Source organism: Pseudonaja textilis, chromosome 5 (genome assembly GCF_049901715.1).
Source record: "Pseudonaja textilis isolate UNSWEBS1 chromosome 5, rPseTex1.2, whole genome shotgun sequence".
NCBI lineage: Eukaryota > Metazoa > Chordata > Lepidosauria > Squamata > Elapidae > Pseudonaja > Pseudonaja textilis.
Genome location: NC_141994.1, coordinates 43,547,999 through 43,573,000, shown reverse-complemented (window position 1 = coordinate 43,573,000; position 25,002 = coordinate 43,547,999). Strand labels below are relative to the sequence as shown.

Sequence of the window (25,002 nt, the reverse complement as noted above, 5' to 3'; positions counted from 1 at the left end):
CCTGCAGGCCTGTGGCAAGTTTCCACACTCCAGTTGGTGCCAGGCCATCCAGGGTTGGGGAGGACCCTGCATGACTGCTTAATGACCACAGCTGGGAGAGCCAGGATTGCAGTTGTTGAGCAAAGCAGTCACATGGCATTTCAGATAACAGATAGTCAGAGTTGGAAGGGACCTTGTAGGTCATCTAGTCCAACCCCCGCCCAAGCGGGAGACCCTACACCATTTCCATCACTTTGCTCAAAGACCAAGAGTTCAGGCTGAATTGTGGCCATATGTTGAGGACTGCCTGTGTAAGTGTAAGGCCACTGGGAGTCATATTGTTCCCCCCTCAGGCCTAGAAATCCCAAATATACTCAAGCAGTCATATATTTGCCTCCAAATAACAATTTCAGGGAATGGAAACTGGTGTCTCCTGCCAGGCTACTCTTTTATTTGTTTTTGTTTTTAATTGTGTGGTAGCAGTTACTGCAAAATTTTAGAGGTATAATATTGTGTGCCTATTAATATTGATTCATTTTATATAATATAACGTAATGTAAAGTAATGTAATATAATATTGTACATAATAACACAAAACAATGTATACTAATATTGGTATCTTTTTGGTGCCTTGTTTATGACAATGCATGGATTAAAAGAGGTTTGAATTAGCAGATTGCGTTTTGGAATTAAAGTTTGTGAATCCCTTACAGAATTGAGACCAAGGGATTTTTTTTTCTCATTATAAGATAATAGGCAGCCTTTCTGATTCCAGCAATTATCGGCATGTGGTTGGTTATTAAGGCTTTATTTTTAAAATGGTTGTAGACACAAATAAGTATGGGGACAATGACGAGCAAAGACTTGTTTAATATAATGCCAGGGACCATCCATTCATACTTAATTTTTAAAGAAGTTAGTTAAAAGTAGAAACTGAGATATATTTTAAATATTGGACCATTTCTGCACCTGCATCTCCAAATAATACCTATTTAGTAACCTCTTAACTGTAAGAGCTTTAAAAAATCAACATGTTTCATATGCTGGATAGATCTTTATAGGACTAAATCAATGTCTAACAACTGGTAGTTTGATTTTTTTTTCCGCTTTCCAAGAGAACATGCATTTTTATTGACTATCCTGGAAGCAACTCTTAATAGTGAATCCTCTGCCTAATGTGTAAAATAGATTTTATAAATCTTATAAACTTCATATAACTTTATCCATATAGGTCTATTATTTGGTATAGTATGTCTATCAATGGCTGCATTAGTATCTGTTATGGGTGCTTTATTACAGGTAAGACCTTAATGGCTTCTTACATTAATCTAAAATAAGTTTATATTTAATATACATTTCCAGAAAAATAATGTTAGTAATAGTTTGTAGTGCAGGCCAGGGGCTCCATTTTCCCAGTGCAATCTTTGTGTGATTTTATTTCTTCGGTTCTTTCATGAATTAGTAATTTATGTTTCATTATTTCTACATATGAATGATATACAGGTAATCCTCAACTTACAACCAAAATTTGTGTTGCTAAGTGAAACATTTGTTAAGTGAATTTTGCCCTATTTTATGACTTTTCTTGTCACATTTGTTAAGTGAATCACTGCAGTTGTTAAATTAATAACATGGTTAAGTGTATCTGGTTTCCCTGTTGACTTTGCTTGTGAGAAGACCACAAAAGGTGATCACATGACTCCAGGACATTGCAAGTGTCATAAATATGAGTCAGTTTCCAGGCGTCCAGATGTAAATCACATGATCATGGGGATGCTGCAATGGTCATAAGTGTGAAAAATGGTCACGTCAAGTTTTTATAACTATGAATGGTCGCTAAATGAACTGTTGTAAGTCGAGGACTACCTATATTAATAGAGAGCCTTTGATGAAAAAAATCATAAAATAAAAATAAAAACTATATCTCTTATCAACATGCTTTTTGATATTCCTGTAGAATTCTGAAAAGTTCCCCCATGATTTGTTCTCAGTAGACCTTAGCCATTTAAGTCTGGACCCATCCCAATGGCTCTACTTTATGGGGTATGGCTTCCTTCAGGATTCTCATTGCATGTAGAAGAAATCAATGCTTATTTTCTGTGTTTACAAAAAGTTTGAAATTTTCTTTTGCTTCTTTCAGGCTGCATTCAGTGTTTTTGGATTAATTGGAGGACCTTTGTTAGGAATATATTCCTTAGGCATTCTATTTCCTTTTGCAAATTCTAAAGTAAGTGTTAGTAATATCCTATTGTCATTAAATAAAAAGTATGTCAAATAATTCTCTTAAAATTTTCTATTTTAATGTGTCTATTACTTATGTTTTTACTTCTAATAGTTTTATACATATAGTTCTTGACTTATAACCAAAATTCCAGACTCAATTGTAGTCATAAGTCACTGCAGTCATAAGTCACCGGGCCTGGATAGTGGTCATTAAGTGTGTCATTGTAGTGGTTAACTTAATCATGTAGCTATTAAGCGAATACATAGTCATAAGTCTGAATTCAACTTATCGAATTGGCATTTTTGCTAGAATACAGCAAAAAAATGTTTCAAAACATGATTGTGGGATGGTGCAACTGGTCATAAATGTGAACCAAATACCAAGTCCCAAAATGCAATACTTGACCATGGGCATGTTGCAACCATTGTAAATTCGAGAATAGGTTGTAAGTAACTATTTCTGATTTCATCATACCTCTAAACCTAAGCAACTGCTATAAATCAAGCAGTACTTATATGTATATTTTTAAAAAATGAAACCAGGAATGAAAAAGTCAGGATAATCTACTCTCACTACCCTCTTCTTCCTGGATGCAATGTTTTTTTGTTTCTTACTCTTTTTTTGAAGCAGATCAGAATTAGCAAAACATTTTTACCTTAAAACATTACACAGTAGAAGCCCAGTGTATATCAGGGAGGCAAAAAAATAAAGTATGGGATCATAGCAGAGGTGGTATTCAGCAGGTTCTGACCAGTTCTGGAGAACCAGTAGCTGAAATTTTGAGTAGTTTGGAGAACCAGCAAATACCACCTCTGACTGGCCTCATCCCCATCTATTCTCTGCCTCCAGAGTCCCAGCTGATTGGCTGGGTTTTCTTTTGTTGCCCTGCAAAGGAGAACAGAGCTGGAAAGCAAGTTAGTGGGGTGGGGACAGAATGGGATTTTTCAGTATATCCTTCCCCCAGGAGTGGGAAGGGAATGGGGATTTTACAGTATCTTTTCCCTGCCATGCCCACCAAGCCACGTAATAAAACTTTTTGAATCCCACCACTTTTTGAATCCCACCACTGGATCATATACTTAAATGTACAGATTACAGAACATTACTCTATGCCCCAAACAACCCAAGAATCTAAAAGAGTGTGTAATAATATTCTGATTAATTTAAAATACTTTTTTGCTAGATATAAAAATGTCTATAAGCAAGGCATAGTTGGTGAAAATCAGGGCGAAGATTTTTTCTCTTTTTGTAGGACCAGAGTCTAGATTGCCAGGAGTGAATAATTAGAAGCCTCCTGGCACAATTTTTTTGAAGTAGTAGACCAACCCAAATATGGGATACTTATATATAACATTTCAAGCAACATGTTTCATATTTCCATGGCTTAGAACAGTGGTGGCTAACCCTTTTGGGCTCCTGTGCCAAAAATTGTGCGTGCGCTTGCATGCCAGCACCCAGAAGACAATGCGCCCCCCACGCCCACTGCGCATGCGTGCGCAATCCCCCGCCCCCTTACCTTCATTGTGCCTCCTAGCTGATTTTTGGCTGGTTTGAGCTTTTTTCGGCCACCCAGGTTTGAGGAAAGCCTCTGCAGCCTGAAAAATAGGCCCGTTTCATCACTTCCAGTATCTCCAAAAGTCAGCTGGGAGACGTGTGCATATGCAGTGAGGTAAGTTTGCCTGTGGCTTGTGTGCCGGCATAAATGGATCTTCTAAGCCCGTGATGACAAAACTATGGCACGCATGCCACAGGTGGCACGCGTGCCCTAGGTTTGCCATCATGGGCTTAGAAAATCTTGTAATGAAGCTTCCTGGAAAAAATCAAATTTGCCTGTAGAGTGACAAATTTAAACATATTATTTTTTAACTATCAATATTTTTATTCAATATTAATATCACATTGCCATAAGCATACTTGACCACAGCAAAATTAAGTCCCACATGCTAGCAAAGAATTCTCCAGGAATAAATAGATTGGATAAAAACCAATATAATAGCAATACTGGAAAATAAACATTTATTTATTAGATCAAGCCTATTTAATCTGCAGTTAAAAGCAGGTTTCTAGTTACAAAGGACCATGTATTCCTAAGCATGTGCATAGATCTTGTGCCTTTACAGGTTTCTTTCTTGTATATCAGTAGATGTGAGGACCTATAGTACTTCCTCCATTGTAACAGAAAAATCCTGTAATTGCAGGAGATAATTGGATCGAGGGCAAAAAACATGCCCCAGTAGATAATATTAGCTTCCAGTTATACAATTAGAGGTATCACTTTTCTTAATGTTACATACATTTGAGTTGTATATAATTTTCTGCTTCTCAGGGTGCATTCTTGGGTTTTATTTGTGGATTTTGTGTAATAATGTGGATTGGAATTGGTGCTCAGAAATACCCACCAGCACCTCACAGGACAGTACCATTACCTCTTTCAATTGCAGGCTGTCAAAGATCCAATGACAGTACATTTGTATCGATGATTGTAACTAGCCCTTCACCAGCTCCTTCAAGGTAGGCCCAAGAAATCAATCAAGATGAAGTATCTTTTGATATTTCACGCTTATACATAGCAATCATTTGGGGCTGTATATACTTCATACATATGTGTATGTGTAAGTACACGTGTTCATTTCTTGGATTTATATTCTTTTATTCAGGAGTACAGAACAGATCCATGTCAGTCCCCCTTTGTTTTTCCTAAAAAGACCTAAACACTGGTCCAAAGTCCCAAGGGAGTTTCTGTGACTGGAATCCTGAGTATTACAATATGCTTGAGCTAGTGGTGACAGGTTGAAGTGCCTCCCTGTAAGAAAGTCATTGGATGTGTGCCAAGATCACGTTGTGTTTTTTTTTAAAGCAGATGACTTAGTACATGATCAAGAGTACAGTAAAACCTCTGGTCACGACCATAATTCATTCCATAACTTTGACCGCAACCCGATTTGGTCGTGACCTGAACCTAATTTTGGAAATTTGGTGCTTACAAACAAAATGGGTCGGAAGGAGAAATTGGCTGCCAAAAAAAGGTGAATTTTTTGTTTGGAACCCGATTTGGTTATGGTCAGAAGCATTTATGACCAGAGATTCTACTGTATGTAGGCAGAAAAGGGGCAAGTGCTAGAAGACATCTATAGTGCCCTTTGTATGTCTGAGTGTAGATATCAAAAGACTCAGGAAGATCAGAAAAATGAGGAGTGGTATTTCAGATGCTGAAGAGGATATCACCTGATTAATGTGGAGTGGAGTGGAGTTTGCCAAATACAGAGATTCTGGCCCTCAGATGGGGAGAAAACCAGGAGGAAAATGGCATGGTTTATGAAAATGTGGATAAACATAGATGACTGATTTTATTTTGACTATGGAGAATGATGCTGGATAATTGTACATTGTGAGTTAAAGATTTTCTTAGACCAGGGGTGTCAAACTCAATGCCCACGGGTGGCATCCGGCTTGTGGGGTGTTTAGAACTGGCCACGGGGTTGCCCTGGAAACAGCAAAGGACTGGCCCACAGTGCCTCTGCCAGCAAAAACGGAACTCCTCCCCCCCTGGGGCTCCATTTTTGCTGTCAGAGGGCTAGAAAAACAAACTAAAAACAAAAGGAGAAATGTTTACTGTTTTGCATTTGAGCATGCAAGAAGGAGAAAGGAAAAGAGGAAAGACAAAGAAAAAGAAGGAACGATGGGAAGAGAGTAAGGAAGGAAAATAAGGAAAGAGGGGAAGGAAGAAGAAAGATGAATGAAGAGGGAAGGAAAAAGAAGAAAGGGGAAGGAAGGGAGGGAGGGAGGGAGGAAGGAAGGAAGGAAGGAAGGAAGGAAGGAAGGAAGGAAGGAAGGAAGGAAGGAAGGAAGGAGATTATAATGAGAGTGTGGGAGGGTCTGAGGGAAGTGCTGCCTTAGCACTTGGCCACCACAGGTGCCCCTGATATGAGTGATGTCGAGCTGACCCCACCCACTCTGGCCATGCCCCTGCCCCCCCAAGGTCAAACACAACCCTGATGCGGCCCTCAATAAAATCGAGTTTGACACCCCTGTTTTAGACAGCAAGACAACAGAGGAAAACTCAGAGATGTTCCAGTATCCATAATTGAGATAGGGGAAGAATAAGCCAAAATAAAGCACAAGAGGAAAGTGAAGGAAGGAGATTTGAGGCGGAGGAAAGTTTAACAGACTAAGAGTTGATTTCTTAGCATCTTAATATCCAGAATAAAATTCCCCATTTGTGTAAGTACTGGCTGTGTGTTTATATCAGTTGCTATCCTGACTAACCCTCAGTAAAGGTAAGCAGAGGAAACCTCTTAATGCATGGCAGTGTAATTTCTGTATCAGAGCTCATTTTTATTTATGCCAATCATGTACTTAATTACTGAACTGGAAGGATATACATAAGTGTTTATACTGTTAATCTGTTTTCAGATTAGTGTTTCTCAGAAATTCACTTATATTTCATAATATATTGAATGTGAAGGTCACTGTGCATCTTTTCAACATGCAGCTTTCTGCATTTGCAAAATTCTCAGAGAGGGCCAGAATCTTCTTGGCAATAAACTTTGGGCTGGACAAAATGGGAAGTGACTTTATTATCAAGTGTTAAGCCAATTATATTTCATGAGCCTGCCACTCTGCAGAGAATTTATCAAACGTACATCTCCCCATGTAGGTTTATGGATTCATATATGTTCATATCAGTCTGCTAGACAATCTAGAAATATACCAGCTTGTTACATGATTGAAACTGTTAATATTCACCCAAGATTGCAGTCTGGATCTTTGGATTGAACAGAGGTTTTTTTTTTTTGCAAAGAGCTCTTTTATTAATAAAATGTCCTAATGCTTATATTTATTTATATCTTTTATGGGCAGCTCACCATCAAGAAGATAATTAGCTTGTCTCTCAACCAGATGAGGGAAAAGCTTTTTTTTTCCTTTTTAAACCAATGATTCTTCAAGTCTTCATTGGGAGTTCATCCAACTCTCTGAGTTCTGTGATGTCTCTTTTGCCTTCATGTATGACCTGCTGCATTGGTCATATGGCACAATATAAACAGAATAGGAATGATTTTTCTCTAGAGTTATACTGTTAAAATGTGTTCTATCAAAAATGTTTAGTTCTGAGTAGGGCAGCCACTTTAATATATTTATTAAACCTAAAGCAGTTTAAATTTTTAGTTTGTTTTAAGTGACCTCTAATTAACAGAACAGGAAATATTAAACTTTTTTTTTCTTTCAGATCATATTTTCAAGAGTACTGGTATTCAGTGTCATATCTATATTTCAGTGCATTAGGTGCTTTGATTACATTTATTGTGGGAACAGTTGTAAGTTTATTAACAGGTAATTCTATCTAATTTATATTTATGGAAATTCATATCCAGTTTATTAAAAATTATATTGTAATCTTTACTGATGTTTGTATATCAACTATATTGTAACACACAAATAATGGATTCTTATGCGTTATCTGTATGTTACAATTCTTATGTAGTATAAAAGGCCATCAAATTAGTAATTGATGACTTGATTTATAAATCAACTTTGAGTAGAAACATGTACTTAAGATGACTAACAATGTTAAAATAAAAAGTTAAAACTTAAAAAAAAATAAACAAAAGCCCAGTGAAACGTCTTTCCTTTTTTCCATATTCATTCCTTCAAAAGTCCACTTTTGGCATCAGCAAAGTTGTACGACAGACCATTATCTCTGCTAATGCCAAGATAGTATGTTTGGCAACTGGAACTAGATCCCAGGGATAAAGTGTCTCTTTATTTTGTATGGCATTACTTCCAAAAACATTTCCAACTTTCATTTTTGTTTTAGCATTTTATGTTTGGAAAGTTTAAAATGATACAAAGCTCATCATATCAGTGCTTAAAGTGCAGAATTTTGGTTTATATTATTAAACTTTCTTTTAGGAGGTTTAAATAAAGAGGTAGACCACAGACTTCTGTTTACAAAAAAGGATTTTATGGTGAATATTCAGTATTGGAAAGACAAATTTGTAAGTATAGTTTAAAAGTGCTATTGATGTACGTATTTCTAGTTAGATAGTATGCAAATAGAATATTTGGAGCTTTAAATTTCAAAGATTCATATTAGATGTCTGGTACAAATTTGAATTTACAGGACAGTTCAGTATCTTTTTTCCAAGTTTTAATTATCAGTTACTAAGTAACATTTAATAAATATATAGGTGTCAGATTCAAAATGTTTATCTAAACTATATCACTCTTCTGAACTTCATGATCAGATCACAAGGCAATTTAAATAACCTTTTTACAATTAGATCACAATAAATTAGAGCAAGTGGATTTTGAGTATTCCCCAACCTCACTTGTTTTAGTGGAATTTAAGAGTATATATTAATAGAGCTGTCCAGATTTGATTTCAGTAAGATAATTTGAAGAACCAAAGAATGAAAACATAGCAACTAACAGCAACAGACAGAAGTTAATGTCACAATTTTTTTCCCTGGGATCACAGCAAAGGTGGTATTCAGCAGGTTCTGACCAGTTCTGGAGAACCAGTAGCAGAGATTTTGAGTAGTTCAGAGAACCGGTAAATACAACCTCTGACTGGATATTTTATAGTATTCTTCCCCTGCCATGCCCACCAAGCCACGCCTACCAAGCCACACCCACAGAACCGATAGTAAAAAAAATTGAATCCCACTACTGGATCACAGGGTGCTTGACGAGTTCAGCCTTTGCTCTAGAAAAACATAGTACCTGCTTTTAAAAGTTCCAGAAAAGTACTACATTTCTGCTTTTATGTACCTTGATACATTTGGAATCACATCTGAAATGCTATTTTAAAGGCTAGAATCTTATTGGACATCTGTAAGTCCTTGAAGAATTGGCTTTTCATTTGAATATTGGGCTTCATTCAGGGGTGAGATTCAAATTTTTTAACAACTGGTTCTGTGGGCGTGGCTTAGTTGGTGGGTGTGACTTGGTGGTCATGTTATTGGCTGGGCGTGGCTAGCTCAATATCACTCACATCGAGGCACGCATCTTCTCACCTGGCCTCTCGTGACTGTGGGGATGCTGCAACAGTTGTAAGTGTGAAAAATGGTCATAAATCACTTTTTTCAGTGCCATTGTAACTTTGAATGGTCACTCCACACAAGCAAAGTACCAGCCATGGAGGGGAAAAAAACTCCAGAGACGTTCCAGAGACAGGAAGTCTAGTCTTGCCAAGAATGTAATAAGGGTTAACGGAGAGAGAGGCAGTTTCTGTAAGCAACACCAGAATGTTTCCTTACTGCCTTCCTTACAGGATTAGGCCAATAATTTCTTCTAACAACCGATGCTTAGAATGTTAACCTGTTCTAGCGAATAGGTGAAAACTGGTAGAATCCCACCCCTGGCTTTATTGTAATGATGGAAGATGTACAAATGGAGTTGCTCTCAGTTACTTTACATGTGTCTCCTGCTATTTTTTCCTTGAAAATTTTGCTTTCGCTTTTAGTATTGTATTAGCTGATCAGAGTCTCAGTTTGTAAGATGGGCGGTGACATAAATCAAATTGGTACATAAATAAGAATGCGACCTTGGTAAAGGAACAAAGGTTCCTTTGAATAAAGGTTATGTTGTTTTTTATGTATTATATTTGCAGTCAGAAAAACAGGTTGCTCCTGAACAAGAGGACAAAACAGAAAAGAAGAGCATTTCTATAAAAAAAACTTCTGTAAATGAAACCCATGGAATACAGTAATGTAGAGCATACAGCAATCTTTGTGTTTACTCAGTGATATTTGAAGTGGAAAAACTTTTATTTTTGAATAATTATTGAAATTATTTTGGTTATGTTATTATCCAATTATCAAAGCATAAGTATGTTTTTAAGATAAACTAAATTCTATAGCAATGCAAAAAAAAATATTATAAAATAATAATTCAAAGTTTAATATATAACATTTCCTTATTGGTTGAAGAACCTTAATTTTATTTTATTTATGTTTTATGTAAAACAGTTAATGCTTTGATTAATTCTAAGTTTTGAACATATTTTTTTACAGTAAATATTGTTAAGTAACAAAATATTCACAGTATAAATTACAAACAGAATTTGGCATATTTTGTGTGGTTTTTCTTTTTATCATCTCTTTTCCAAATAAACGTAGTTTGCAATGCATAAAACGCATAGTTTGCAATGCATAAAACTCACACCGACTCTTACGTAGCAGAACTATATGATGGAGGTTTTATTTTTAAAGACAAGCTATTAAAGGAAGTTGCAAATGGATTTGAAAGACTAGCATGTTGAAATTAAATCTTTACCATTCTGCCAATATGCACAAAATAATTTTTTAGATTAGTGCCTTCTTAGTTGAAAATTGATCAGTTATGCATGTCCTTCAACTGTCCTTATTAAAAATAAGCAAAAAGCCAGTGTAAATATACTTGGTTTATGTCTTGATTAAAGTTTTTAAACTGTGTTCCATGGAACACTGAACTCCACAAGAACTTGAGTCTATTTTGTGAGAAATTAAGAATAAAATTAATCAGGAGTGTCCGTAACAATTTTCTCAAGATATAGCAGAAAAGATGGGTCATCAACTGAAGCTCTTCGTCTTGATTAAAGGTTTTGGAATTTGTTTATATATTTAACTAACAGGTTCCTCAACCTGGAAAAAAAGTTTAAAAAATTCTTCTCCCTGGTCCATTTAATTCAGATTTTGAAATATCTGCAATTTCTAATGCACATTCTCTTAAAATACAGAGAATAACGAAATCCGGGTAAACTTTTCATCTGTTTTTCATTTCTAACAAGTTAATAAGATACTTAGGAACCCTTTTCACTTTTTGAGAAAGCCCTCAATCTTTTGGAGTATTAATAAGTATTAATAATAACAAATAAGAGAAACTTTGTAACATTCCACTATTGCATTACAGTTAGACTAGTGTCAGACAGAAGTAATAAAGATGCAATTAGAGGGCAAATGGCCCTTTTGGAGGACTGGTTACTTTGGATTAGTGTCTTCAGTGGGTAAGCATCAGAGATCCCCACTCACTCTTCTCCACTAGGTTTGTGAAGTTTGCTTTTCAGAGCCATTCCCCACCATTTCCTAAGGAGCTTTTCTCTGCAGTGCAACACTTCCAGGGTTAGTCTGCTACTGGTTCTCACCAGTTCAGGTGAACCGGTAGCTAATTTTAGGGTCAGTTTCAGGGAACCAGCAAATCCCACCCATGGCTGGCCCTGCCGTCCCACCCCTCCCAGAAGTCCCAACGCAGCCCATTGTATCGCAGGTAAGTGCGGAGGCTCGGAGAGGGTGGAAAACTGGCCTCCTGGAAGTTCTGGAAGGCCAGAAGTGGGCCTATTTTCAGCCTCCGGAAAACCTCTGGAGCCTGGGGAGGCCATTTTCACCTTCCCGGAGGCTTGAGGAAAACCTTCGGAGTCTGGGGAGGGCGAAAACGCCCCCCCCGGCCCATTTTTGCTCCCAGACGAGGGTGGTGCAGGAGGCTGACTAGGCCACACCCACCATGGCCATGCCCACCCAGAAACCGGGCAGAGAACTGGTTGCTACATTTTTTTGAAGCCCACCCCTTCCCTAATAAGTGCTAATAGCAAGTTAACAAGCTGTACCCTATGACCTTAGTTGTTTCCTACAACTGGCACTGCTGCATGAAATTAACAAGATCCCTACCCTGATCTTAATAAATTAATAGCTGATGGGTTTTGCCTCGTGAATGTATAGTAGGCAAACAACCAGCTTATTTCTTTTCATGTGAATTCCATATTACGCACCTTGTTATTTCTTCTTTTCCAATGAATGCAAACTTGTTAAATCACATTAGTGCTGGAGTGAGAAGTGCAAAGGGTAGAGGAATGAGGAAAATCTGTATGATCTTGTGACCCTACTTCGGAGGCTGTCCTTGCCACTTGGATTCACTAAGGCAGATTGAGGAAGGATTCCCCTAGTGCTGTGGGTGTATTTCTGAATAAATTTTTATTAAGGGTCTATTGCTAGCCTGGCATCTCTCTTGAAGTTTTCATTCTTTGGCAGCTATTCTACAAATTCTAAATTAAATATTAATGCACAAACTAAGAACAACTACTTGAAGCGATAATTCCAAAGAGTGGTTTTTATTACTAATTCTTTTTAAGCAGGGGAAAGCCATCAATGATATAGGAAATATGATTGGAGCACTTTAAAGTAGCAACTCACAGTTAACCATCTTACTTTGGGATGGACTAATCATCTGGGAGAAAGCTTCCTGAAGCTGTTTTTACTCCTTGGGAATAGAAAGGGATGAATCCCAGTAGAAATGTTTTAATGTAGAAATTTTTTAAGGTGCCAGAGAATGGTACCTGATAATTATTCTAATTTTGGGAGCAACCGATTTCTTAATACAATGTGGATTTAAATGAGTAATATGTTTTAAAAGACAAAATGATAACAAACTTTCATAAAATATGTTTTTTATTCTTTGAAAAATAAACACACAAAAAAAATTCATAACATATTTTAAAATTTATTATATAATTGTAGGAATGCTAAATATAGCTTTATGATAATGATATTCTGTAAGTGTAAAATTGATTTCATGTTATTTTTTGGTATTTACAAATAATATATACAGTATATATTCATGAATGATATATAGCATTTCCTTTAAAAATCGCAATGCAAACAGTACTTCTAATGTACATAACAGTAAAAATGCTGCTATAATATGCTTTGCTAATATATATTACATTAATCAGTGATAATGTTATATATATTTCTATTTCCAAACTCAAAAATATCAGAAAAAACATAAAAGAGCAATCAGGCTGAAAAATGATCCAGGGTATATATGTTAGATTTGTTTGTTTGTTTGCATGTTAGACTTTTTTTCTAGATTCAAAAATAATCATATGCAACTACCTCATTATTCCTAATAATAAACTCCTTGAAATGTTTTGCCCCATTTTGTGTTTTAAAATTGCCTATGAACTGATGTTGCATCATTTCCATTTTCCTGAAGATAGGGTTCTTAAGAAAACACAAAAAGGAAAAGAATATAGGTCTGCTACTTGCAGATATGAACAACACAATATCCAAACTTTATTTTAGATTGTCAGAGTACTGCATTGTGTCCCTAATATAAATGAAGTGAATATTTAATATTTGTAACTTGTCCCCAGGCTTGAGCAGCATCAATATGGGAAAAAGGAGTTGCTCTTACTTTTTCTGGGGCTTGCTTCCATTCACAGAATCTCTTTGCTTGTCACAAGGATTTAAATAAAAATAATAATCCTGCCCAGCCCTACACAGCATAAACAAAAACCAGCTGAGCTCTCATTAAAACTTTTATGCATTAATAGTTTTTTATTTCCATCTTTTCCAGTTAAATTATTAGGGTCCATATGCCTTTTCTATATTAAATGTATATTACAGTAACTAATCCTGAATCATTAAACTTGTACTATGATTGTAATATGGTTACTAGAATGCTAAAAAATGTTTCAATTTAATTTAAAACCGGATAGTTAATGCAATATATATTTTCTTTAGTTATTTTTTCTTTTTTTGTGGCTTAAGAGACATAATCAGATTGCAAATAAGTATCTTGGAGGTAAGTATCAGATACTACTGAGTATGCATGCCATTCTCCTCTTTCTCTCAAGAGGAGGTTCACACACACACAGCACACAGGGAAAGTTGGTCGTATTTCCAGACCCAAAACGTATTGGCAGAAAGATGACATATATGTCAAAGAAAGAGAAGAGAGGTGCTAATATCTATAAAGTATCCTGAGCCACATGGAGTAATATTGGTGAAAATCCATCCTTGAAATATTAAAGAATGCACTTCCTCTGAAATAAGCACAATTACTGTTTCAAAGATTTTAAATGGCTACTACCTGTGTGTGTGCCTGCATATCCAGCAGAAGTGTGGCCTGGGCATGCACACATGGTAGACTGGCAGCCAGTAAAAAATCTTCAAAGTACAGATAGTTCTTGTTTAGTAATCACAATTGGCACAGGCCAATCAATAGTTAAGCGCAAAGCAGTTGCTTATGTTTCAGAATTCCTTTGCTTTACAGACTTGCAAATGTTATAAATGCAAGGATTGGTCATAAAGTTACTTTTTCCATTATAACTTTGGAGAGTTGCTAAATGAGGCATTCTCTAAAAAAAAAAAGAAAGATTACCTTTAGTATGCCTATCTTTTGCAGAATAGAGCCACTTTAATGTTTCAAGGAACAGTACTTCAACTGCCTTCTACAGATGCTTTGCACAGCTCTGAAAAATATATTGCTAAATCCTATCCATAGCTGGATATAAGTATGCTATACTGTATCCCTTAATGAAAATATACTAACTCTGGAAAACGTGCAGGTTACTGATTCGTGTTCAGTACCCCTGTTCAATATCCTCATAAAATACTCATCTGAACTTTTGATTTATTTGAAAAATCACAGTCTACTGGAGAATTTACTTTACATCTGTATTTAGAAACGCTCATTCCATTAGTTATGGCCATTCCTTGTAGTAAGATTTTCCATTTTTCTTCCTCTCCTTTTGTTCTTTCTGGAGGCGCTCAAGTTCGGCTTCATACATCATTTCCTGAATCAGATATTTTTCTCTTCTCATACGATCCCTTAGATCTTTAGGAAGATCTGGGATTAAATAGGAAATCAAGTGTTTTATGCAAAACACAAGGTGCTGTAAATAAAGTTTTAAAAGCAAGTGAGTTCACTAGCATAAAAACCTGAACACTTAAACAGTAATCTTTATTATTAATAATGGGAAAAATACAATTATGTCTCAAACACACTCTTTATATTTCTGTATTTCCTTTTTGTAAAGCATCACTTAATTTCTATTAATACCCCCACATTCCAAAAAGACCAAGAAAAACTATCGGTATCTATTCCTTACAGTACTCAAATAGCAATGTTCATTGCTAACTGTTTATTTAGTTCACTACAATAAAGAAATAGATAGGAGGAGGAAACAATTCAGATACATTTAAGAATTTTTTATTTTTAATACTGTTTACATTAAATTTTAATATGTTGAAATTTAGTGAATTAGCTGTGCATCCATGGTACTATGAGCCATCCTACATACAAACAACAGCTATTTTGAATTACTAGATTTACATAGGAAGATCTTATACTGTGAATTTATATGAATAGTGTTGTGAAAAAAAAAAAAGATTTCAGCAACCTTTCAATAGAGATTGGAAACCACTATTAGGAAACCAGAATTTATTATACAGGGTCATCCTACCCAGTATTAATAGTATCAATATTTTATACCTTGACATGGAACAACTAAGTGGCAGTTCAATCATTTTTCAGTTTTACATTTGGAATGCTGCAAAACTGAAACTTACCTCAAAAACAATAATAAATGCCAACCGTGCAGCTAAGACATGCCAGAACTGTAGTGTGTAACCATAGGGCACTGGAGAATGAGGGGGATCACGGTAGTCTCTGTACCTGAAAGGACAAGCAAAAAAAGATAAAGTTTGTCTATTAAAATGCAAAATATCTATTGAATGTATATCAACACTACTATGATACTAAGTCTGTCTTAAAGCCTTTGTTCACCATTGAGCCAATTAATAACTGAAATTAAAGGTATTGAAAGGATTGTGGAATTTCCCAATAAACTGAGCTTCTAGACAAACAACAAGATGATTTAACCATTTATGTTTGCATAATCTTGTTTGCCATTAAAGAGAACAGCATGACAGTTGTAAATTACTGTATAGGTAATAATTTGAAGTATAATAGCACACCAATCCTATCTGTTATTGTCATCCCATTCCACTGAGTACATATCTTTGTGAGGGACACATGGAATGATAAGGAAGAAAGGGAACACCTGCCAAGCTAGTGAGACCAATCAGATCAACCATGATAATCAATAGGTTAGGTCATCATGTCACAGGTTGCTACATTTATCTACATAAATGGCTGATTTTTACCTTACCACTTGTGTTTCTCACTTATTTCTTGTGTTTCTACCCCTCTTCTATCTACAGTATATCTTGCTTTTCTTCACCCTCTCCCCCTCCCTCTCCTAACCTGCTTTTCAGCTCTGTTCTGGGGAGGGGGGAAGAGAGAGAGAAATGATATCCTGCGATCCCAAATAAAGAACGATCGATTGGTAGGAAAACTGGGTGGGGAATTTTATTGCAGACAGAGACCCTGGAAAATCCCCCAAAAAGTCTGCAGGAAAATTCCCCACCCCATTTTCCTACAGATCGATCATTCTTTATTTGGGATCGCAGGATACACCGCTGCTTTAATTAAGAAGGCACAACAACGGTTGTATTTACTAAGGATTCTTAGGAAACAACAACTGGCTGAGAGTCTACTGACTACCTTCTATCGGAGTTCAATTGAGAGTATATTATCCTACTGTCTCTGTGTATGGTTCTCGAGCTGCACAGTGGCAGAGAAAAAGGCAATTCAGAGGGTGATTAAGATGGCCCAAAACATCATTGGCTGCTCACTCCCCTCTTTGGAAGAACGGTATAGGAATAGATGTAAGAGGAAGATATTTAATATATTGAATGACTCCTCTCATCCGGGACATCAGCTCTTTGAACTATTACCATCGAGAAGGAGATTCAGGGTATTAAGAACAAGGACGACTAGATTTAAGAACAGTTTTTATCCAAGTGCAGTTTTGAGTTTGAATGCAGGGTCATAAGATTTTGTGGAATTTAATGGCTGAGAGTAATGGGGTATTTACATTTTAAATTGTATAGAGATTATTGTATGGTCTGTTGTGTTTAATTTTATTTTTCTTTCAATGGTGTTGTCCAGTTTTACTTGTGGAAGAGCACCTCATTTCGTTGCACCCGCTTGCGAGTGTAATGACAAAAATAAAATAAATAAATAAATAAATAAATAGAAATTCTTATATCATCTCTCTCTCCCCCTCCCGAACAGAAGCTGAAAAGCAGGTTAAAATGTGGCTGCCTTGGAGGGAGTGGGGGTGTGTGAGGGATGTGTGTGTGTGGGGGGGGAAACATCACCGCCGGCCTTCTGAGGTTAGATAGGATCTCTCTCTCTCCCACCAATGTCAGCAAGCCACTGTTAGTCAAAATTCATATTACAGATAACAGATAATCAGAATTGACCTTGTAGGTCATCTAGTCCAACCCTCTGCCCAAGCAAGAGACCCTACACCATTTCTGACAGATGAGAGTCCAATCTCTTCTTGAAAGTCTTAAGTGATGGCGCTCCCACAACTTCCGAAGGCAACCTGTTCATATTAGTGGTCCGCAGGATTTAAAATTATGAGTTTGGTGGTCCCTAAGGTCCAAAAGGTTGGCGACCCCTGGTCTAGGGAACAGTCAGAGCTGCATAGTGGGCAGAGAAAGGCTCAACTGTACTTTCACACTTAACAGGATTCTGTTAGTATAGTTTTACAACAAAGTAGAAATAGCTTATGTTTCTTGTTGGGTCTACTTGGTAAGGCTGACATTGTTACTTCTGACTTTCTGCTGGCTTCCCCATTGCCTGTGGGAAACGAGCAGGGAATGTTGGAAATTGTGCTCATGTGACCAGCTGGACATGGCAAAAGCCAGAATTCTGAGGACCTATCCTAGGTCTCCCTTATTCAATGCCAATGTAACTTTGAACAGCCATTGAATGAATAGACATAATCTTAGCTACCTGAACAAGTCACATCTTAAAGGCAGACACTAATGGTCTACATAGCTACTAACGTCTCTCATATCTGTAAGAGGGTGTCAGAACAAGCAAGATGTTAATTGTGGTGTGATTGAGGCTCTATCAGTTTCTATATGATTCAGTGTCATGCATATGGGTTTTTATCATCTACCTTGCCTATTTGTCCCTCACTGTGGATGTTAGTGGATAATGTTCTAGCTTTTTCTATAATAAAATGGTATCCATTCAGTATCTTAGTAGTTTGCTTCATATGCACTACACTGGATAAATTAGTATTTTTACCATCCCATATTGCTGATGGAAATTGAGATGCAGATCTAAGAATAACTCAGGAAAATCCTGATTTGATTTCATATGGCATAAAAGCTTTTATTTTATTTAGGCAAGCATTTAAAGTTGTCTCTTTCTGAAAATGGATTTTTGTAGCTACTGTTGCTTTAGGTCAGGGGTATCAAACTGGCAGCCCAAGAGCTGAATGCATCACACACAGGCCGTGTCCAAGGTCATATAACAGCAACGTGACGCTGTGAGTTTGACACCTGTCCTTTAGGTCAGTGTTAATTTTTAAAAAATATGTATAGTGTTTTGAATAAAAATAATGATAGTAAAGCAGTAAAAATTCTGATAAACGTACAGCATTTTCTTTACCTGCAATATTTTAAAGATGCATCAGAAAGCTCACTTCCATTTGATGATGGTTCTGAACGATGTTCAAAATCAGACACCAGAAATAGTGATAAACTTGCATTAACATAGCCAACCATACACCTAGAAAGAATGGTTTTATTCAGAAGTCATCCTTCTTACACCAGATTCTGTAACAAGTACTCACAAAAATTGAGGTCAACATTACTTAGATCATTTGCTAACAATGAACATCTTAGGAAGAGCTGTTGGACTTAATTCTGGATTGATGAAAGTAATACAGAAATTATCTGCCAAGCTTCTTATCATTTACAATTGGAAAATAAGAGTAAACATGTCTTCCAAAGCATTAGTCAGGTTAGTTGTATGCTGAGATACATATACACCGAGATTTTATTATCTGGAAAAACCACAAAATCGTTCAGTTTTTTGGGTTTTTGTTTTGTTTCATAACTTCAAGAGAAAAATACTGATTCTCAGTTACAATATTTGTTCAGCAATCATGTTATATAAAATTATTTAAAAAGAAATCCCAGTCACTGGAGAATTGCACATGGGATTCTTGTTAGTTATGCAGTAAATGAATACACTTTATTCTGGTCTCTGACCAATTTTTAGTTAATTTATTTTTAATATGTAGCCAAAGAGCTACAAGGAAAAGATACTTTTTTCACAGTTGGAATGAAGAACAAACTTAACAAAATTTAAATTATAGCATATCCACAGGGCTCAATGGAATCTTAATCAAGGCTAATTTAAATGATATTGATTTCAGTTGAAATGAATGGGATGAAGTGAATAGGATACACAGAATGCAGTATGGATCCAACCATTCTTATGTTACTATATTCTTCCTAAATAGGACTTTTTATTTTCAAACTATTACAATAGATCTAGTTAAATATTTATTTGTGAATATGCTAAATATATACTTCTCTCATGCTGATTTTTTTTGTATTTTCAACTTCAACTGGCTCAACACAGGTATGAATTTTTTAAACTTCAAATCAGTTTACTAATCCTAGGAAAATATGACATATAACAATGAAATGTCATTAAAGACAAATGACAATATTGTAGAATTGCCTTGTCGTAGAATTACCTTCATTTATCCTCAGATATAGCATATGATCAGATCACTAGCTACATGAGACTTCATTATTTCCAAGAATTAAAAAAAAATTGCCATTCCACCCCTAATAAAGCCCCTTTCTGCACTCATATGGGATGACACAAACAACTCAAGCTCTGAAGAGTCCGTCATAGGAAGAGGGGCAGCTTTGAAAAAGACCCTGGATACAGCAATTTTTTGCCAGTGATTGGTTGACAGCTAAAACTGGAATGGAGTTCAAGTACTTTCTGCTGGTCACTGTGATGGATTAAATAACTTTATCGACTTTCTTATAAAACGTGTTGTTTAATCTGCTACACTTCTACCAATGGTCACTGCTGTTCTCAATATAGCAGCTTAAGATGAAAAATTTCATATATAATGAAGCTTTAATGCAGCTTCAAAATGTTTTTCCTCAGAAAAGAAATGCAGCAATACACTGCTGGAAAGGATAATCAATAGTTCAGCTCCTCACACTCAGCTTTACAGGAAATTTGTTTTATAGAAATTAAAACAGGAGAATATAGGCTGTCTATAATTAAGTGCCAAATCCTTGACTCATTAATGAATGAGCAGAAATGCGTACTCAAAATTGTAATTTTGTGTCTTTTATCCTTCTATGACAAAGCTGCAATAATATCCAAATATATTCACCCATAAGAAAATTCAAATTTCCAAAATAGCTTTCCGTATAACAGGAATGCAAAATATAATACATCTAAATGGTTAATGAAACAAATGCTCTCTAGCTTATTCTGATTCAGACATATAGATATGCCATTTATAGTCATTCAAAAACCTAGATATTAGTGAGATATTTATTTCATAGAAAAGAAATATCAAAATAGAAACAACAGATCTTATTGGTATCAGAGGAATATATTGTTTTATGTGGTGGTGTTATTTAATATTTTTAAAAGTATAGTTATCTTTAATATGGCAATCACATGTTCAGTAATCTTAAACCAAAGTTATTTGTTTAGTTATTGGCATCAGAATACGGGTTCTTTCTAAAAAGCTTTATGGCCTGCTTTCCATAAGTAGCTAATAAAAGCTGATTATATTGATGATTTAGTCCTACAAATTATTATTTTTGCAGTAGAGTCAAACAGCAGAATAATTTGGATGCAAAGAAGAAGTTTAACGATACTTCTCTTTAAATATTTTATTAAAAAGTTCATAGTCCTATCTATGAAAAACTGAATGTTAGACATGTTGCTATGAGGTTCTAAAACTGAAATTGCAAAAGATATTTGGGTTATTTTGTAGCATATTTCTTAAAAAATTACTTTTGTCCAGCCTCTCCTTGACCTGCACATGGTCCATATTTGTAAGCATAAACAAGCCGTGGGATGAAATCTGAAGTCACAGCAATAACAAATGCATTTGTGATGACAGAAAGAATTCCAATGCCTTCAAGAATTCCATACCAGATTCCTAACAAAAGAAAAGAATAGGCATGTCAGTTTCAGCTTCTGAAATTGTTAGCTAAATTGTAGCATTTATGCACTTCTTTAATAAACATTGTTTATGTTCCAGTTCTATATAGGTCTAACAGACGCCCACAAAATGTCAATACCAAAGATTTCCCCATTAGATGTTTTTTCAAATGAATTAAAAAATCAGAATCTGGTAGTACCCATCGATAAATCTTATTAACAATGATATTCTAACACTGGACTATATGATCTATAATGATGGTACAACTCTGCTATTTAAGGAGAAGCTTGAAACAGAAAATGTGTTTTGTGGACATGTATGCATTGTTTCGGAAGTTCTGTTGGACATTCTGAAAGTGCTATGGCTCTGCAGAACTGAAACACAAAATTTTGGTTGTTTTGGGTTTCAACCAAGATAAAATCTGGGTAAGTTTTTTTTTTTTTGTCCTTCCCATGGGGTGTGGCCCACCTGCTGATCTTTACAGTGCCTTCTTTTCCTTCCTTTATAACAAAGTTTGAAGCTAAGGTCATTGATAGCAACTAAGGAGAAGCAGGGAGAGAAGAGTCTTTGAAAAGTTCAGCGACAGGCAAACTAACTGAATGTGGCATCAAGGAAATGAAATTAATGAATGGGTTCAACCAATCTTACCTTTCCAACATCTTTCTTTCGCCACCTCTACTTTGACACCACTGTATCCCCATTTGGCTCTCTCCCCCCCATTTCTGCCTGGTACACATTATTCCAGATGTGCACTAAATATTTGTTTTGGTTTGGATAGAAATAACTGGAAATTACCATCGTTTTTGGCCTCAAACATTTTCCACATCACTACAATTCAATGCTACAATTCAATTGGAAAAGGCAAGGTCCAAGATAGCAAGCTTATTAAAAATGGTCTCTTCAAAGTATGAAATGCCTTGTGGTATTAGCTATCAGATACTTTATTGGCTATCACTTGATACTTAATTCTTTTTTTTTTCTGATGTGAAAATGAGTGAATAAAATTGTCTCAGAAATAAGCCATTCCTTGAACACTATTTCTGGAAATCACAGCTGGGACAATATATGTTTGTTTGAATAGTCTATATTGTTAAGGAAAGGCTTTGTACCAGTAATGAGCTGGCACATTTGGATTATGGCTCTACTTATTGTCTGAACACTAGCAGTTGATCTTGGCTAATCTTGAAACAAAGCTAAGTAAGATTGGACCCTGTCACTTCTTAGATGAGGCAGCATTTGATAGGTTAGTCTGAAAAACTCCCAGAAGAAGGTTAGATTATTTTAGATTACAAATTTCAACTTCAATTTGCTATCACACCAACATTTTGCACCCATTCTGTTTACCAATATCTTTTGCTCTGGAAGCTAATGGTCGTCTCCACTGGGTGACAAATTTATATGCATCAAGGCGTATTTCGATGATATTGTTCAATAAAGCCAGAAGTGGAGCAAGTGGAAAAGCTGCTACAAATATGGTTGTGAATCCAAACTGAAGGACTGAGAAGAAAAATGAGAGAAGGAATGAATATTTAGCCATGTATATTTTAATGCATATTGTGTATGATCAAAGGCCAGTAAAAAGTACATTCAGAATAAAGGACAAATACAAAGCTTATGATTTCTATACAGAAATAACATTTCTTTAGTAACCCCAACATTAAATACTAACGATGGCAGATTCATAAGACTAGATATTCTTTCTGTATAGATTGGAATCATGTAGACAGTATATCCAAGAATAAACAGCATACCTACAGATTTGAAGACGACATTGCTGCTTAAAATGGCAAGGTACAAATCAAAATATACAATGCTTTATCATCATCAAAATAATTAAAAGAATCTAAGCTTCTAGATTAAATCAGTTTCTTCTTTTAATACCTCCTCTTTATCAATGCTATAGTTTGAAATGCTAGAAGGCATAGTATCTATTCCTAGAGTCAGACTGCCTGGTTAACCTAATTTCATTTACACTTAGGTCTGTGATGCCTCAGAATTTATATCGCAATGCCACAAGAGATGTTTTTGCTGCAAAATGGCTCTCTGAAAATAATTTTACAAACTTACAAGAATGGATGCAACACTGTCCTGGAAGTTTTTATTTTTTTAAAAAACCACTTTATTATATTGGATCATAGGTAATATATAAACAACACCAGAATCAGGCAACAAAGAAAGAATTGTTCATACTCATTTCGAGGTATTCATCAAAGAGTCCATAGGCATTCAAAGGCAGCAAATTGTAGTCTTTTTCCCATTGTGGTAAAGTTGTTTTTTGCTGTGAACCATATTCCTGCCGCAGTTTTCGTCTGGTCCACCAGTTCTGAATTATCCTGCATATGTGATTATTATTTTTAAATATTTCCTAGATCACTCATATTTCAACATTTTCATTTTTGCTATATATATTTGTTTTTTTATAGAGGTACTCATTTTCACACAATTCCAATAAAAATAATAAAATAATAAATAATAAAATAATAAAAATAACAGAAACATAATTAAAATAAACACCTTAAAGTATAAAATAAAAAATGGAATAACCAATGTACTAATCTGATTGCCAAAAGTGCGGAGTTCGGGTGTGGCAGACCTAGCAGTAAATATCTGAATCTGAATCTCTTCTCAGCAAGATGACACTTTGGCCCTTAGCTGAGCTCCTATCGAAAACACTGGTGGGATGCTGAACACTCCTCTGGATGGAATAAAAACATATCCATGCCGTGGGCATATAGTTTGAGAGAGCTCTATAACTTGTCACTGCTGGAACTTCATCAAAATGACTATTGTTTAAGACTTGGAGCTATCCCGGAGGATCCAGATGAAAACATCCAGGAAAAGGTGATCCAAGCCCTCGCTGGCTGATTTCTTTGCTTGGCAAGTAGATTCCCCCCCACAAAAAAATCCATATATGACAAAACATATAGAATTAACTCTTTTTACATGACAATAAGAAAGGTTCCAAGAGATTTGTTGTTGTACTTTTTTTAAAGGAAAGTAACAAGAGAACAAATCCTTCAATGCCATTTCAAATCCAAATTGAAGCTCAACAATGTAGAGATAATTATTTTGAAATAAAATCATATTAGAATTCTATATATAAGAAAAGTCTACTCTTTCCTGACCGAAATATTAAAACTACTCAATTTGTTGGGAAAAGTTAAAAGATATAGATTTTCCCTTTCAATAAAACAGATTTAGACTAAATACTATGCAAAAGGCCAGAGAATTTCTAGAAAAATACAATTACAACAGAGTCAGAAAGGTATTGAGAAGAAAACACCCAAACAAATTCAGAACAACTATATGACCAGCAAGAAATAAGAAAAAAATGATGAATTGAAGGCTATGGACATGGACTTTTCAAAAACAGTTCATTAACTATGTAATAAGATGCTTAATCTGGAACATAAATGGCACCGACTCTCCCCCCAAAAGGAGGAAAAAATACCTTTAAAAAAAGGATATAATGTATCTTCAGGAAACATATATTAGAAATATAGATGTAAAATGGTTAATTTACCAATTTCGATGAATTTAGCTCAGCAGAATCAAATAAAATCAGTGGCAGTGTTCTATATATCAACCTCCCAATTAAAACCATAATTAATAACTGCTGTTCAGGATGGTAAATATGTAAGAGTAGAAACAGAACTAGATGACCAAAAATCCTGTGTGCTGTGAATTTATCCACTGAACAATAGAAATACTTTCTACAAACATGATGGACCTAGTGTTAAATCTACCATACCAAAATTGGTGTCTGATAGGCGACTGGAATGCTACGGTGTTTCCACAACTGGATAGAACATCTGAAAAAATAATCAAAACTACCCAAAGAAAATTGCCAAAGTGCTTCTAGCAGAAAATGTAACATTACTTAATATCTACAGATAAAAAAATGATAATTCTAGAGAATACACCTATTTTTCACCAATCATTTACATAATAGACATGA

General features: G+C 35.5%; 2 protein-coding genes across 2 annotated transcripts in view; one reads left to right on the top strand and one right to left on the bottom strand.

Annotated features, from left to right (window-relative positions):
• LOC113438245 (sodium-coupled monocarboxylate transporter 1-like) overlaps window positions 1-10,662 on the top strand; it is a 29,649-nt gene extending 18,987 nt beyond the window's left edge. The window contains exons 10-15 of the mRNA XM_026703530.2: window positions 1,211-1,278; window positions 2,120-2,206; window positions 4,530-4,714; window positions 7,431-7,534; window positions 8,114-8,199; window positions 9,816-10,662. Of these exons, the coding sequence (XP_026559315.2) occupies window positions 1,211-1,278; window positions 2,120-2,206; window positions 4,530-4,714; window positions 7,431-7,534; window positions 8,114-8,199; window positions 9,816-9,914 (629 nt within the window). The 3' untranslated portion in view covers window positions 9,915-10,662. The remainder of the gene's footprint in view (window positions 1-1,210; window positions 1,279-2,119; window positions 2,207-4,529; window positions 4,715-7,430; window positions 7,535-8,113; window positions 8,200-9,815) is intronic.
• Window positions 10,663-14,514: 3,852 nt separating this feature from the next.
• ANO4 (anoctamin 4) overlaps window positions 14,515-25,002 on the bottom strand; it is an 87,051-nt gene continuing 76,563 nt past the window's right edge. The window contains exons 24-29 of the mRNA XM_087934657.1: window positions 23,235-23,377; window positions 22,389-22,541; window positions 20,894-21,041; window positions 18,497-18,616; window positions 15,532-15,637; window positions 14,515-14,855 (exon numbers count right to left, since the gene is read on the bottom strand). Coding sequence (XP_087790783.1) covers window positions 14,664-14,855; window positions 15,532-15,637; window positions 18,497-18,616; window positions 20,894-21,041; window positions 22,389-22,541; window positions 23,235-23,377 — 862 coding nt within the window. The 3' untranslated portion in view covers window positions 14,515-14,663. The remainder of the gene's footprint in view (window positions 14,856-15,531; window positions 15,638-18,496; window positions 18,617-20,893; window positions 21,042-22,388; window positions 22,542-23,234; window positions 23,378-25,002) is intronic.